Source organism: Gavia stellata, chromosome 6 (genome assembly GCF_030936135.1).
Source record: "Gavia stellata isolate bGavSte3 chromosome 6, bGavSte3.hap2, whole genome shotgun sequence".
In the NCBI taxonomy this organism is placed as follows: Eukaryota; Metazoa; Chordata; class Aves; order Gaviiformes; family Gaviidae; genus Gavia; species Gavia stellata.
In genome coordinates this window covers 7609261-7622785 of record NC_082599.1, presented here as the reverse complement: position 1 = coordinate 7622785, position 13525 = coordinate 7609261, and the positions used below count along the sequence as shown (strand labels likewise).

Here is a 13525-nt window from a genome sequence, read left to right as displayed (position 1 = left end):
ACTCTGTGTAAGCACTGTAAGCTCTGATGAAGAGTAACTGTTACATTTAGATATAATACTAATGAATACTTTTTGCTACATTCCTTTTCAGAGATTTCTTTGTCTGTCTCTCAGAAGCTTGCTTCTTTGGGAGGTTGATTGTGCTAACTTTTTCACTGTCTTAGAGGGAAGAAGTTCTGCAGTTTTTCCTTTCTTCTGCCCAAAAGAGAGAATGACTGTCAACTCTGGACTAAAGAATTCATACTCGTTTGACCTGAAAGGTCAAATTTGGGATGGTAGTGTTTACTCTCACTCTTTCAGCTCTTCTCAAAGACTATTAGCTTCCTTTTGATTCCAGGGGATATTTATTCTCACACTATAAGATAATCTGTTGGGAGTTGGTACCTACAGCTTGTTGGCATGACCCACACCTGTTGAGTTCTCAGCTGTTGGTGGTCACCTGGGTCAAAGGCTTGAGCTTAGCCACTGTTGCAATTGTAAAGATGAATGGTCTTTATTCCATGAACCAGGAAATCTTGGGGCTATTGGGGCAGGTCACCTATTCCTTTTGGATTCCGCAGATATCTTGATGAATTACATAAAATCATGCCAGATACCAGTTTTCATTGCTGGAGATGTGTTGAGATAATGCTGTTAACATAAAGAAGTTAGTTTCATCTCCAGTGCGAGGTAATACTTGGAGAAGCAGAGCATGAGTGAGTGAACCTTGTGAATTTTCACCATGAAGGAAAATGGGTAACTCAATGGTACTGCAAAAACTTTCACCAACACTTCACCAAAATCCCTGTCTTATTTGGGATCCTTGATGATGGTCATGGATTACAACTGGAGAAGAACAAGGCATGTCTTGGTCTATGATCATGGGGTCATATTCTCAGTCTGCTTCTCCAGGTATTTGAAAGCAGTAGTGGTAGAAGGGGGGGTCTATAGTTATCTATTCAGATTCTAGTATATGAGAAATGTGGACCATAACTTGAACCTGGATTACTGGTAAAGAGCTTTTTTCCTCCAAAGTGCATTTTTTGACTTTGTGCTGTTATATTTAATCCCAGTTGCATTACACTTAATTTATAAAGTCATAGTATTATTATAAAGCAGTAATCCTCTTCCAGCATTGGCACTGTCTTCCAACTTCACAGGTTACGCAAAACTAGTAAATTACAGGGTTATTTAAGAAAACATCAAACAGGTTGATCTGAATGCTCATCCTGGGCTATACAGCTAGGAGGTCTTCTAAATACTTCTCTTCAGTGTTTCCCTTTGTAGTTCTTTACCTAGCACCTTGTATTAATGTTCCACCTTCAGTATCTTAAAAATACATATTTCTTCAACTTGGTCAGTGCGGCTGGTGCACATGCATGTCTGGAATATAAAAATAGAATAGCTTTTTTTTAAAACAGTTGAATAAATACATGGTGGAGAATGTACCTAATAAGGGAAGTCAAACAAAAACTTCTAAAATGTTCTTTGAATTAATTTTTAATATATAAATTACTTATTTTCCAGTACTTCAGCACTTTGTATCAGTTCTTATTTTGAAAACAGCTTTGTGAAACATTCAGTGTCTGTGAATCCTCTCAAACTGAGAGGATTTTGCAGATATTTGTCTTTCCTGGATCTGTTTCACCCCTACCCACAACGGTGTTTCTCCTAATTTAAAAAAAAAAAAAGCCTTGTGCATTGGAAAAAGTTCTCCAAAGATCTGAATGCAGGTTTTTAATAATGCTAGCACTAAAACAGAATATATAAGGGCTCACTTCTTGCCTCCCTCAGTATAAGCTAGTAGCAATCAACGGAAGAAGAAGAAAAAATGGAGCTGCGTTGTGTTCTAATGGTATCTTTTGAAAGACTCTGCCGTTGGATTTTTATTTGACTACAGTATCCCGTCTCCCTCTACTGGCCAGCAATCACAGCACACATCACATGCTTCTACCCTGGAAGATTATTCATGAGATACTGTGGAAAGTATTCTAAAACTGTTGTTAGCTGCAGGAAAACTGGAGCTGTTAACTTATATAATGTGGCACAAGTCATACCGCTGAAGCAACATCTATTCATAAAAGTAAATATTTAGTCTCAATGTCTTTGAGGGATTTATTGTAAAGATTTGTAAGGAATCTTGTTTTAACCCTGAATAAGAGAGGAGATGGTAAGGTGCCATTACATTGGAAACAGAAAGAAGGCCTTAAATAGCAGAAATAGTAGCTAATAAAGAGCAGGAATGGGCTGACAGTCTCTTCAGTCTGCTTATTTGTCAGTCGGAAGGCATGGGGGCCTCTCAGTTCCAGCAGCTACCAAACATCTTGCTGCTTCTAGTTCTAGCACACCAGTCTAGTTTTGTGTGTTAAGAACACACCTGTGCAACTGGCACCTGTGCTTGGCTATTGTGAAAGTAGTGGTATATCTCATGTACTTCCGTTAGGCATCGGATCATACAGTAAGGGATATGTATGCTGTGCATCAGCTGGAGAATGTGTCACTTGGCACAGATTTGAGCAACATCTATACTAAATAAATAAAATGTCCTGAGCCAAGGTCTGTTTACCTGCCTGAGGCCAACTGGCACAGATCAGTTTGGCTTAGTATAGCTTAGCTTATATTTTCCCCAAAACAAAGTATCTGCATTGAGTCTGCCTACCTGAAATGGTCCCTAGCCTGTACTGAACCCTGAGAAGCAGCAGATACTGTCTAGGATAGTAATAGCTGGCAAAGTTCTCTTGATTTAGACTAACAGTGGAGTGTTCTTTCACCTTTTTGGTTTATTAATACGGAGGTAGCCTGTAAGTATTTAAAATTATATTTATAGAATCACTTATATTGAACTCCACTTTAGTGCTATGGCTTTCTCCTGCCTGTGACCCATGAATAATACTTGTTCGTGACGAGCTCCTTTTTGCTTTTCCCAGAGAAGATGCTATCTTTGCTTGACGCACATTAAAGAAACTTTTTAAAGTCTGATCTGACTAGGAAGGGAGTCAAGAGACAATTAGATGTCATGAGCTGTCCTGTGACATTTTGAAATTTGATTCTGTGGATAGTGGGGAAACTGGGCAAGTTGTAACAGTGTGCAGCTCACAGTGGATAAACTGTCTTTCTAATCTCTTGCACATCTCCCAAGATGCAAACAATAGGAGAACAAACACTTCATGGCCCCTTTGAGGGGGTTAGGAGGGTTGTGCCCTGAAGGGCTACTCTGTGAATAAGCATTCACTTATTGTTGTTCTTCGTTCTAATTATTGAAAAAATGGACCTGGATTATCTTTATAATGGACTCCAGGAAAACACTGAGCTGAATGCAGATTTACTGGTTACTAGCTTGTGTCTTCAGCACAGTATTTGAGTACTCTACAGGTGTTAATGCATTTAATGTGGCAATCATCTGGGGGAATAAGGTGACATCCAGATCTGCCTTTATTTTCTATTTGTTGGTTTTAACTTGTATCAGGTACATACAGTGACACAGCAATCTGATCTCTTCCTTTGAAACTAATATTAATGCTTTGGAGGAAAATAGGAATTTTAGTAATTCCTGTATAAAATTCAAATGTCAACAAAACATAGCACTTTGCTCGCGTTCTGTGAGTCGGATTACTCTTCTTCAGCAGTACTAACATCATGTACTAATGTGATTTTTACTTTTTTCCTTTTTACTGCATACATTTGACTTTGTGACATTTTCTTTAGAGACCAGTGCATTTTCCCCCCTATCCTGAACTCTGTTTGAATTTTTAAAGGAAATGGCTCTTAGCTAGCTTATAGCAGTGTCTGAAGCTTAGCTCTATAAGCTTACTTAAGGCCAGATTTTTGCCTGGCCTTCAAACAAATTTATTACTTAATTTGTCCTGACTTTGCCCAGCCTACATAAAGATGAGAAGGATTAGCTTATTTTGTAGCGCAGAGCAATTAACCCTTCAAGAGGAATGTAAAAGATAAGTATAAGACAGGGGCTTCCCCGCTCCCTATAAAGCAGCAATCTGCAGTCCCAAGAATGGTATGTTAGGAAATGTAGTGGCTGTGTCTTGTGAAGTTTTGTATAAGCTCTCGTCATCTCTATCTAACCTTTGGCTACATGACATTCTTACCTGTTAAATGTAAATTTGTTTTAATACTAAAACATACGTAGCTTTTGCTCACCATGACCTTGAAGCTATTTTTCAATTATTTGCCCAGCACTTCTTCATAAACTAATAAAAATCATACTCATGTGGAAACAGTCACCAAAATAATCTTTCAGAATCCTAAAGGTTCTTCCCTTTTGTATCCTGAAGAAATCTTGGACAATTGGATGACTTGAAGGTTAGATTATTTAACCTTTCTCTTTAAGGGAATTATCTAAGTTGGTAATGGACCAGATGTTGTTATCACTAATGTAGGCTTTTGTCAGTAACTGTCACATGCTATAAGAGCTCACATACTTATTTTTCTACCATATAGCTAGAAAAATATTTGGAACAATCTTCTGGAAACTTCTTTAGTGGTTTAACAAGCTGGAAGTAAATATAACTTCTGCAGAGCCTGCAGTGGATTCCACATTAGAAGAGTGGAAGAGGATTTGTATTTCTCTTCCTTGTGCTGACTCTATTCAGTAAATGGATTTATTATTCTTGTTCCCTCCAGGTCATTCTTGACTGGGGTGTTGCCTCTCTCCAAGGTAATAAGATAAACCAGGCTTCCAGGAAGAATGATCTAGAATCTTTTGCTTCCAGAAACACACAGCAGACTCTGAGTCTGCTGTTGCAACAGAGTTCTCATAGCTTTACAAAAAGATTGACTGACTGTTCCTTAATTGGTGTTGAGGCATTCCCTCTTCGAAGCTGCTAAATTTAAACTAATACACTGTCTGCATTTCTGAGGAGTGTGAACACCCCTCCTTGCTTACCCGACCCACAGAACTGTAAGAGAATAATGTAATTTAGCTTCTAACTGGCATGTGGGCTGAGGCAATTGAGCAGGCCACATAAAAGCTCCCTTCATTGAGATCAGTCTGAAATCAGTAGCAGAATATGGGAATACTCTTGTTTTTTGAGCTGCTCCCATTGCTTGTACACAACAAGCATAGGAGCTTAATTCCTGCAGCTCTCAAAACCAATAGGAAGCATTCATTCCTGGATCTTGGAGGAAGATAATAAGAGCTCATTTTACCATTTAAACAGAATTGGGTTTTTTGGTCTACACAGGGTGTAGACAAGGTGTTTGTGCTTGGCTGAGTGAAAGTTATGCATCATTCTTCCTGCCTTCCCTGTCCCACCACCACTTTTTCTGGTAAGATCTTAATCTGTGAAAGAATTTCTATACCTTTCCCAATGCAGCTGGTCCCAGTGGCTCTGCCTATGAGGCTTGCCTAATGTCTTACTCTTGGCACATTGTAGCATGAAATCTAGCAGCAGAAATTCTGGTTTGAAGTGATTTCCACCCCCACACACATTTCCCCCCCAAAAAAAACCCCAACCAAACCAAAACCAGAGCTGTGTTATTCTTTTTTTACTAGAATGCTTAGGCTCCCCTCAAACAGCAGATGGAAGTAAGTATCAGAAGAGTACCTTACTGAGATGCAATAACAGAGTTGACTATAATCATGGATCAGCAGCTATCTAGAAGAGGTCCTGATTAACTCAGCACATGTGTGGTGTTAGAGGGAGGAGAGCCCTTAATTGCCAGCTACAATATGGGCATATTGACATAGAGTATCATTAAGGTCTCGGTTTGGTGTCTTCAGTTGGACTGGGGCTTTTTCACGTGGATGTGGTGTGGGAAAGATTTCTGCATGTGGACATAGTACCTGCTCTCTGAGTAGTCATCTAGAAGATGTGCCTGCGTACTTAAACTTGAGGATAAGACACTACCTATTATTTCTGAGGTTTGGCTTGGGTCTGAAGGGTATTACTCCATCAGCTCTAAAATTTTATGAAACACTCTATGGCCATTAATAGTACATCATCTACCAGGAGTGTTCCCTTTCCATCTCCTGTCAATGAAGAAGAGAACTGAATCTTGATCTGGTTTCATGTAAGCTTTCCAAAATTCAACATGAGCTAGAGGAGCTGCTTGTGGATGTTTGTTGGTTAGGGGTTTTTCAGATGTTAAAGCAAATGTAGCCTCTCAGTTAACAGGTTTGTCCAATTTTTCTCTACTTTACTTGAGGGTGTGATAAGGTAAAGGAGGAAACTCTTCTCTTGAAGACCTGCTTGGCCCTTGCCCTGGGCAAAAGTCTTTATTGTTAAGTCCTTAAGTAGCCTTTTTTTAAAAGGCATAGTCCTTCAAGGAGGAGATGCTTCTACCAAGTTCATAGACCAAAGAAGAAAATAGTTGGAAAACAAATTTCAATGCAACAGTCATCATGCTGAAATGGTTGTTTGTAGTCTTGCATACAGATTTAGTCCCTCCAGACAAGCCAATTTATAAAACCACTGAACTATATATATGCACTACAAAAGAGGATTTTAACTTTTCAAAATAGCTTCTCTACAGGACTGTAGTTTTCTGTAACTTAAAAAGATGTCTGGATTGGACATTACATATTTGAAGAAAAAAATGGAATTGCAAGTTAATGTTTAATATCCTTCCCAATGTTTTGTTGGCCACTTCTTGGGAAACATAAAGACAAAGCGATTAATGATCCCCTAGAAGAAAGCAATTCCTGTGAGAACTCTGTTTCCTGATAGTAGGTGTCATCCCTAGATTATAAGTTAGGAGAAGTTTTTTTCAGTTTCCTCTTGACTGCTTGGAAAGCTGATGTGGAGATTCTCTGGAACATTGATCCATCTCCCTGAAATTTCTTTGCTTCAGATCTTGAATTAGGGAAGAATTGCCTTCTCCTCAGCTGAAGGTGTTTAAATGTCATTGCCATCTGGGTGTGAATTGCTTCAAAGCAAAAGTGCGTAACATACTTGGAGAAATTTAGCTTGTACTGCTTTTGCATTATCAAGGTGATGATCATGGGATCTGGGAATGAATGCTGGAGTCCTTGATTCCAATTTAGTTCATAATTTTCAGGCCAGAGAAATAAATCCTTTGAAGATGATGCTGACAATGTGGAAGAGGAGGGTTGCCCAAAGAGCTTTCTGGGGCAAAGCTGTATTTTCAACTTAGTATTGTTTTTTTTCCTGTGTTCCTAAATACTGTATCAGAAGCCACTGTTCAGGTGAAAATTGGGTGGTTAGCCCTTCTCCAGTGGACCATATTGCATTACCTGGGATCCGAAGACTTTCAGTAGAAGCTGAGAGTGAGTAAGGGGGGAAAAAGACAATGTGAGCACCTCAGTCATTGTTGAAGAGTATTTTTTCAGATAAGAAAATACTGTAACTTGCTGGACCTGAGAGTGGGCTTGCACCCTATTTGACACTGTGTTGGTATGACTCAAGTAGTTAGTTACCTTGTTTTACCTCTTCGCTGGCTGTGTTGTCAAACCAGTACACATAAGCAGTGATGAATTCCTTGTATGAGATCTGCCTTACAGCCTCTGGTACAGAAGAAGCACTACCTGAAATCCTAGTGACGTGCAGGAGTAGGAGGGGAGACATGTTACAAACCTGTCTTATTGCAGCTAGATCATAAGGCTTGCCTCTCCCTCATAGGCAGTAGTTGGGACTCTTTGGGTTTTTTTCCTGTCTTGGAGATCTGCCAAGACTTGGGCAGCCAGAGAACTTGCCATGCTACTTAAAGAAATATAGTCCTGTTTATGTTGGACTAGAAACTGTTGCCCCATTCCTCATGTTTTCACATCAAAAGCATTTGAGATTCAGTCTGCATGTAACCACATCTAGACCAAGGGACTGAAGTGTAGGTTGTCCAGTTTTTATGCAGTACAAAGGTCACAACAGAGGCTTGCTGGTTTTCTGTTACAACAAAGACCAGTTGTACTACTGTTGGTCGTCTTACTTGGTATGAACTATTGAAATGCAAGTGTTTAGCCTCTGAGAGAGAAGTCTCAGGGTAACTTTCTCTTGTGCCTTCTTACTCTTAACAGTGAGAACAAAGACTGTAATCTAGAGTGACTTCATCATATTTGCTCGTATTGTGAACATATATATGCTGTTACCCCTTGAAAATGGAAGACTTTTTCCCCTTTACAAGGGACCTATTGAGAAGGGACTCCATGCCTTGCTGTTTCTTACTTTGGGCATGTGAGTTTACGGGTATATGAGTAACCTTCTACAGCACTTCTTCAGCTGTTCTTATGCAATTTGCTAAGACTGAATCCCTTCCTCTTGCAAATTTCTTTCAACTACATATCAAACTTTGTATTTTGTTATGCTGGGAAGGGTTATTGTTTCTCAGTGATTGCCTGAAAGATTTGGTTTTGATACTGTGGTCCACATGTGAACTTTGAGACGGATGTTCCCTCGTAAGTTCTGTAGCCCTTAAAAAATCATCATGAGACAAGACTGAGAATTTGTCAACTTATCCAGTGGAAATGACGATGAATGTTCTAGCTCACCTTTAAGCATCCATCCATCAGGAATCAGAGATGATAAAAGTGTCAAGGATCAGCTGGGTCCAGTACGGCTTTTATGGGACCTCTGTGCCAAAAAATAAGGAGCCACTTCCTTCCTTCCATAATTATGTTTCTTACTTCCATTATCTTCCAGCTTTTCCAAGTTAACTTTGGCATTGAGACAATGGTGCTGAGTTGTGTGTCTTTCGGCACAGTAGCATTCTCTACTCTACTCAGCACTGACCCTTTAGCACCAGGAACTGTGATTGCAACAGCAGCGGTCACCCTCCTTACCTTATAGGACAGTCCTGGAAGACAAGTTTGAAACCCACTGGTCACTTACGCGTGTAGTTACGGTTTTCATAACATAGTGTTAGGTAAAACAAGATAAAAGTATATGTGGACACACAACGAATTTTTGGAAACAAGCTCATCCTCAGTTTTCATTTCACATGCTTCTCTCATTCACAGATGTTTACTTAAGAGCATTTCTGCAAGGGCTCGTGAGATTACTGGTCTGGTGTATCATAATGAGGAGTGTCCCTTTCAGCATTTCCCATCAGAGAGGAAAAACTTTTTCTGTAGTCTGGTGAAATTTTCTGTCTGCTACCACCGTTTCTGGTGTTGCTGCCTGGTAATCAAGCTATTTTGGAGCTCACGAACTGTAAGGGACAAGGCTTTTCCAATATTCTACTACCTGAAAAACAGGACTTCCTATATATGGGTTTAACTCAACCTTTCTTGGTAATGACTGTTATACTGGAAGAAGCTACATCCTTCTTAAGACTTACTGTGGAAATACTTGGATGGTCTGCAGAAGCAATGACCTCCAGAAGTCCTGTCTAACCTAAATTAGTCTGGTTTTTTTATTCAGCATATTCACAGTTGGTGTAATGAGTTCCTGTAGTAAGAAAAGCTTGTTCCTGTTCTGCTCACCATAGTGTAATAGCACCTATTGTTGAGGTGATCTATGATACATCTAAGATTTCAGTTGCTGTGTTCCTTTGCTATAATGTGACCCTTCTACTTAAGGGGCAAATGTTGGAGAAGACAAGTAGTCACGTAAAGTGGGATTCCTCATCTAATTGGACATGTCCAGGCATCTTAAAGTTAGTGAGAGGGGAAATGGCATCTGTGGGATACAACTTAATCTCTATCTAAGGCTGGGGTGTCATGCCACAGAAATGACTGTTTCCCCTGCTTGGCTATGAAGAGATGCAGTGAATATGTAAGGTCAGCATATATGTCAGAACAACCTCTACATTTGGGTAGATAAATCCCATTCTTAAGGGTTCATTGTGTTTGTTAGGACCACTACATGGTTAATAAGAACAAAAGTGCTTTGTTTAAAGAGTGTACATGGTGTTGAACAGCAACAATCTATGGGATCTGGCTGAAGAACAATGGTTTTATGAAGGTCAGGCCAGTCCAACACTCAAGATCAGAGAAAGAACAACACTGGTGGGGTCAAGAATTAACACTCTTGAAGGCCCCAAGATGGGACATGGTAAAAATCTTCAAAGGCTATAAACTATATATAACCTGAAAGAAAGATCCTTATGGGTATTTTCTACATTAACATCACTGAAACATCTAAATATGCTGGACAGAAGCCTAGCTCCACACCCCAGTGCTTTGGCTGGCCACCAAGCAGTACTTAGGGCAACTGAAATTGCTAAACCACAGAAATGAAAGAAAAGTGTGAGTGGATGAGTGTATGTTTGTGCTTGCAAGCAGTTTTAGCAAATAAGAATTAAGTTGTTGTTTTGCTTTGTAATTACCTTACTTGAATAAGAGACAAGTATTAACATTAAGAACCGGTGGCATTGTTACTTTATTTAAAAGATAACTGTATAACACTTTCTAGTATGAAACTGAAGAAAACAATAGGAATGTCACTTAAGCTGTGGTCTAGGAGGATGGCCTAGAGGGATGAGGTTAAGTATTTCTTTACTAAATTTTGGTGACTTACTACGTCAAATGTTTTAATATCCTAATACCCAAGCTGAACTCACTGTCTTTTTATGAAGGATTTAAGTCTGAGCTATCTTAGTAGCTGTATCTGTTCAGCAGCCCTCAGTTTCTCCAAAATCTGTCTTTTAAAGCTAGACAAGAAGGCTTCTAACAGAAGATTCTTCAGATTCTTGGGGACAAATAACTTGCAAATAAAAAGAATAAGGGCATGAACTGATCCTTTGAGGAAACTTTCTTTTCCTTCTGGATTGTCTACAAGCTCAGCTTCTTGCCTAGTATATCTTTGGAATTGTCTCTGTTGAAGTATCATTGCTGAATCTAAAATAATACCTCAATTTTACCATCTTGCCCATCCGAACATTGTGCTAGGTGGTGTTCTTTGCTGCTACTGTGTCTGAGAAAAAAGTAGTAGCAAGAATTTGGAGGTTGACTGGAGTCTTATAGGTGGCTCTCCACATCTTTTCTGCTGTGGGTATGCTTCTTTTCCAGGTTATAAATTACACAGTTTGTAAACTTGCTGGAGGAGTTTTGTGGCATGATTACTATCTGGAAGAAAGCTCTTTACCCCCTGGTTTTAATGGATTAGCTGTTACCCTATTGCTCTGATACAGCTTGAACATCTTACTCTTGTGGAAGACTTGGGACATACGTTGACAGTGTGGTAGCTGTTCTTACAGGAAGATATTAAAGCTGAAGGCTCTCAGTTTCAGGCAGTTTGTGCACTTTCCTTTTCTTGATGAAGAACGGTTAGCACTTACTTTGCCTCAAGGTGGAGATAGACTGTGTGAACTCACCTGTGTCTCATATCTGCTACGCAAATAGCTCACTGCTGTTAGCTTTCACTGCATTAATTGTAAGTGTGATGCTGTTATGTCGGAACACTTCCTGTGTCTGCCTGGAGGGTTTCTTTGCGGTTTCACTCTTAGTTATGAGTTAGTATGCTCCTGTGGTGGATTTGGTAATATTTGTTTTACCTGACTCCTACCTGTGTCAGTGAAGTGGATGAGTACCTCTGGGACCTTTCTATTTAACTGTTTTCTAGATAAATAGTACGTGGTGTGTATCTTACAGTCTTATTTGTGGTCCTGGGTATTTTTTTTGCCCGTATAGCTTCTTCAGTTTTAATGCCGTTTAGGGGTGGTGGTTGTTACGTAGATCATCAATGAACAGGAATAAGGATATGGCAGAAGTATCTGTAAAGTCAGGAGGCAGCTTTGAGAGCTGTCAATTGCTGAGGTCAGGAGGGTAGATTTGCTTTTTCTCATGGTCAGAGAGAAAGCAGTTGCACTACATAGAGGTTCCAAGAAATACGGATCGCTTTCAGATGTCTAATGTTGAAGACTGGAGTTCAGGTAGAGTAGGATAACACCAAGTATTTGAAACATTCCCTGAAAATTACTGAAGTATAGACAGAGGTGATGTGTTCTGGTGCAGACTAGAAGCCTTAAAACTTCTAGAAATTTAAACTGCTACATTATAATACTAAGTGGAGTCTAAATGGAGGTTCTGTCAAATAGCATATGACACTGGCTATCATATGGGTGGCTTTGCAAACTTTTCCAAGAAGGCTGTAGCTAACAATGGCAGATTTACTTTTTTTTTTCCTACCTATGTTTTTGTTTTGACCCTACTTTTTTGGATGCTGATTCCATTGACTGTGAAGCCCTTTATTCCTGACTCTGTTGTGGAGAGAAGCCCCTTGGCACATAATTTGAAGTAGACACTTAAGATACTACTGTGTAATCGTGGTCAGTTCAGATTGCAGTCATCAAGCAATTGCAGTTGCTACTTCTGTGTTACTTGAATCGAGGAGCAATCTTGTGGATGTAGAGATATAGATGGGCTATGTCCTAGTTTTGTGCCAGGACAAGACCTAGATAAGAACCATAATTTCTGTATTGTGTTTTCCATGTGAAGACTATTTAGATGTGTAGATGGGACAGGAAGGTTAACATGCTTAAGCATATCATCAAGAGATCAGGACTTTGAGGTGCAGCAGAGCCTGACTCTGCTTCATGCTTCAGAGAACTAGTGTTCACAAGGAGGTTTTTCTTTAGAGAATGACAATATAGCCTTACAACCTCCAATTCAGAAATTGGGGAGGGTTAATTAATTAAAAAATGAAAGGATTTTGTTATGTTTCTTTAGCAGCAAAACAGGCTAGCTAGTCCTTTTAACTTTCAATCATGTTTAAGATAATCAAACAATCCCTTCTAACTTGTATAAATTGTGAGTCTAAAAGCTGGAGAGGAAATGAGACTTCTATTGTTTCAGTCTTTTTTATTTAATGCAACGGTTGCTACAGTGAACATTAGAATATAGCACAGTCTTCAAATGTTAAGCTCTATCTGTAAACTGGGCACTTGTGATAATTATGTTCATTAGAGTTATTAAAACATGTCATCATTTTGGAGGGTATAATTTTTATAGATAATATCAAACAGGAATAAATTTGAGGTTAGTGAGCATACCTTTTCGGCTTACTTGTTCGTCAGAGGCTTTCACATAAAATATTCACATAACAAAACAAAAACAGATTTGGTTTTGCTAAGCTTTTAACCATTTTAGAAGTAAAAGGCTTAAGGTTTTTGTTTGTGTGTGTGTGTTTTTTTTGTTCTGTTTTGAATACCAGCTACCTGTTTATACTGCACTTCTTTACTAGTAACTGGGGAAATCATTCTGTTGGTGTTTGGTATGCCAAATTAAGAGCAAAGATTAGTTGTTCATTCTTTTTGCAGGTAAAGAAAGCCTTTTTTGCCTTGGTGGCAAATGGTGTGAGAGCAGCTCCACTGTGGGAGAGTAAAAAACAGAGTTTTGTAGGTAAGTAGTTTTAACATTATTCAGGATTACTTGAATTTCCAGGATGCTTTACTGTTGGTCTGGGGCTAGCCATGGTCTAACATCCTAGAGGTATACTGGCAAAGAAGGTTTCTTTTTCCTCCTTGTAAGGAATGAAATGTTGCTAGCTTTCATAGTGTCACTGTACTTTGAGAACCGTGATGATTCTTTTAGGTCCTGAGGTTCTGAAACTTTGTCTCCAATATGTGCATTTCACTGTGTATTTAAAAATAAAGGTAACGGTCACAAAAAATAAATTTGAAAATAGGCACTACATAA

The 13525-nt window shown here is 39.1% G+C and overlaps 1 protein-coding gene across 1 annotated transcript in view; it reads left to right on the top strand.

Annotated features, from left to right (window-relative positions):
* Positions 1 to 13525, top strand: part of PRKAG2 (protein kinase AMP-activated non-catalytic subunit gamma 2) — a 170652-nt gene that overhangs the window by 140021 nt on the left and 17106 nt on the right. Inside the window, 1 exon segment of the mRNA XM_059819051.1 lies at positions 13147 to 13228. Coding sequence (XP_059675034.1) covers positions 13147 to 13228 — 82 coding nt within the window.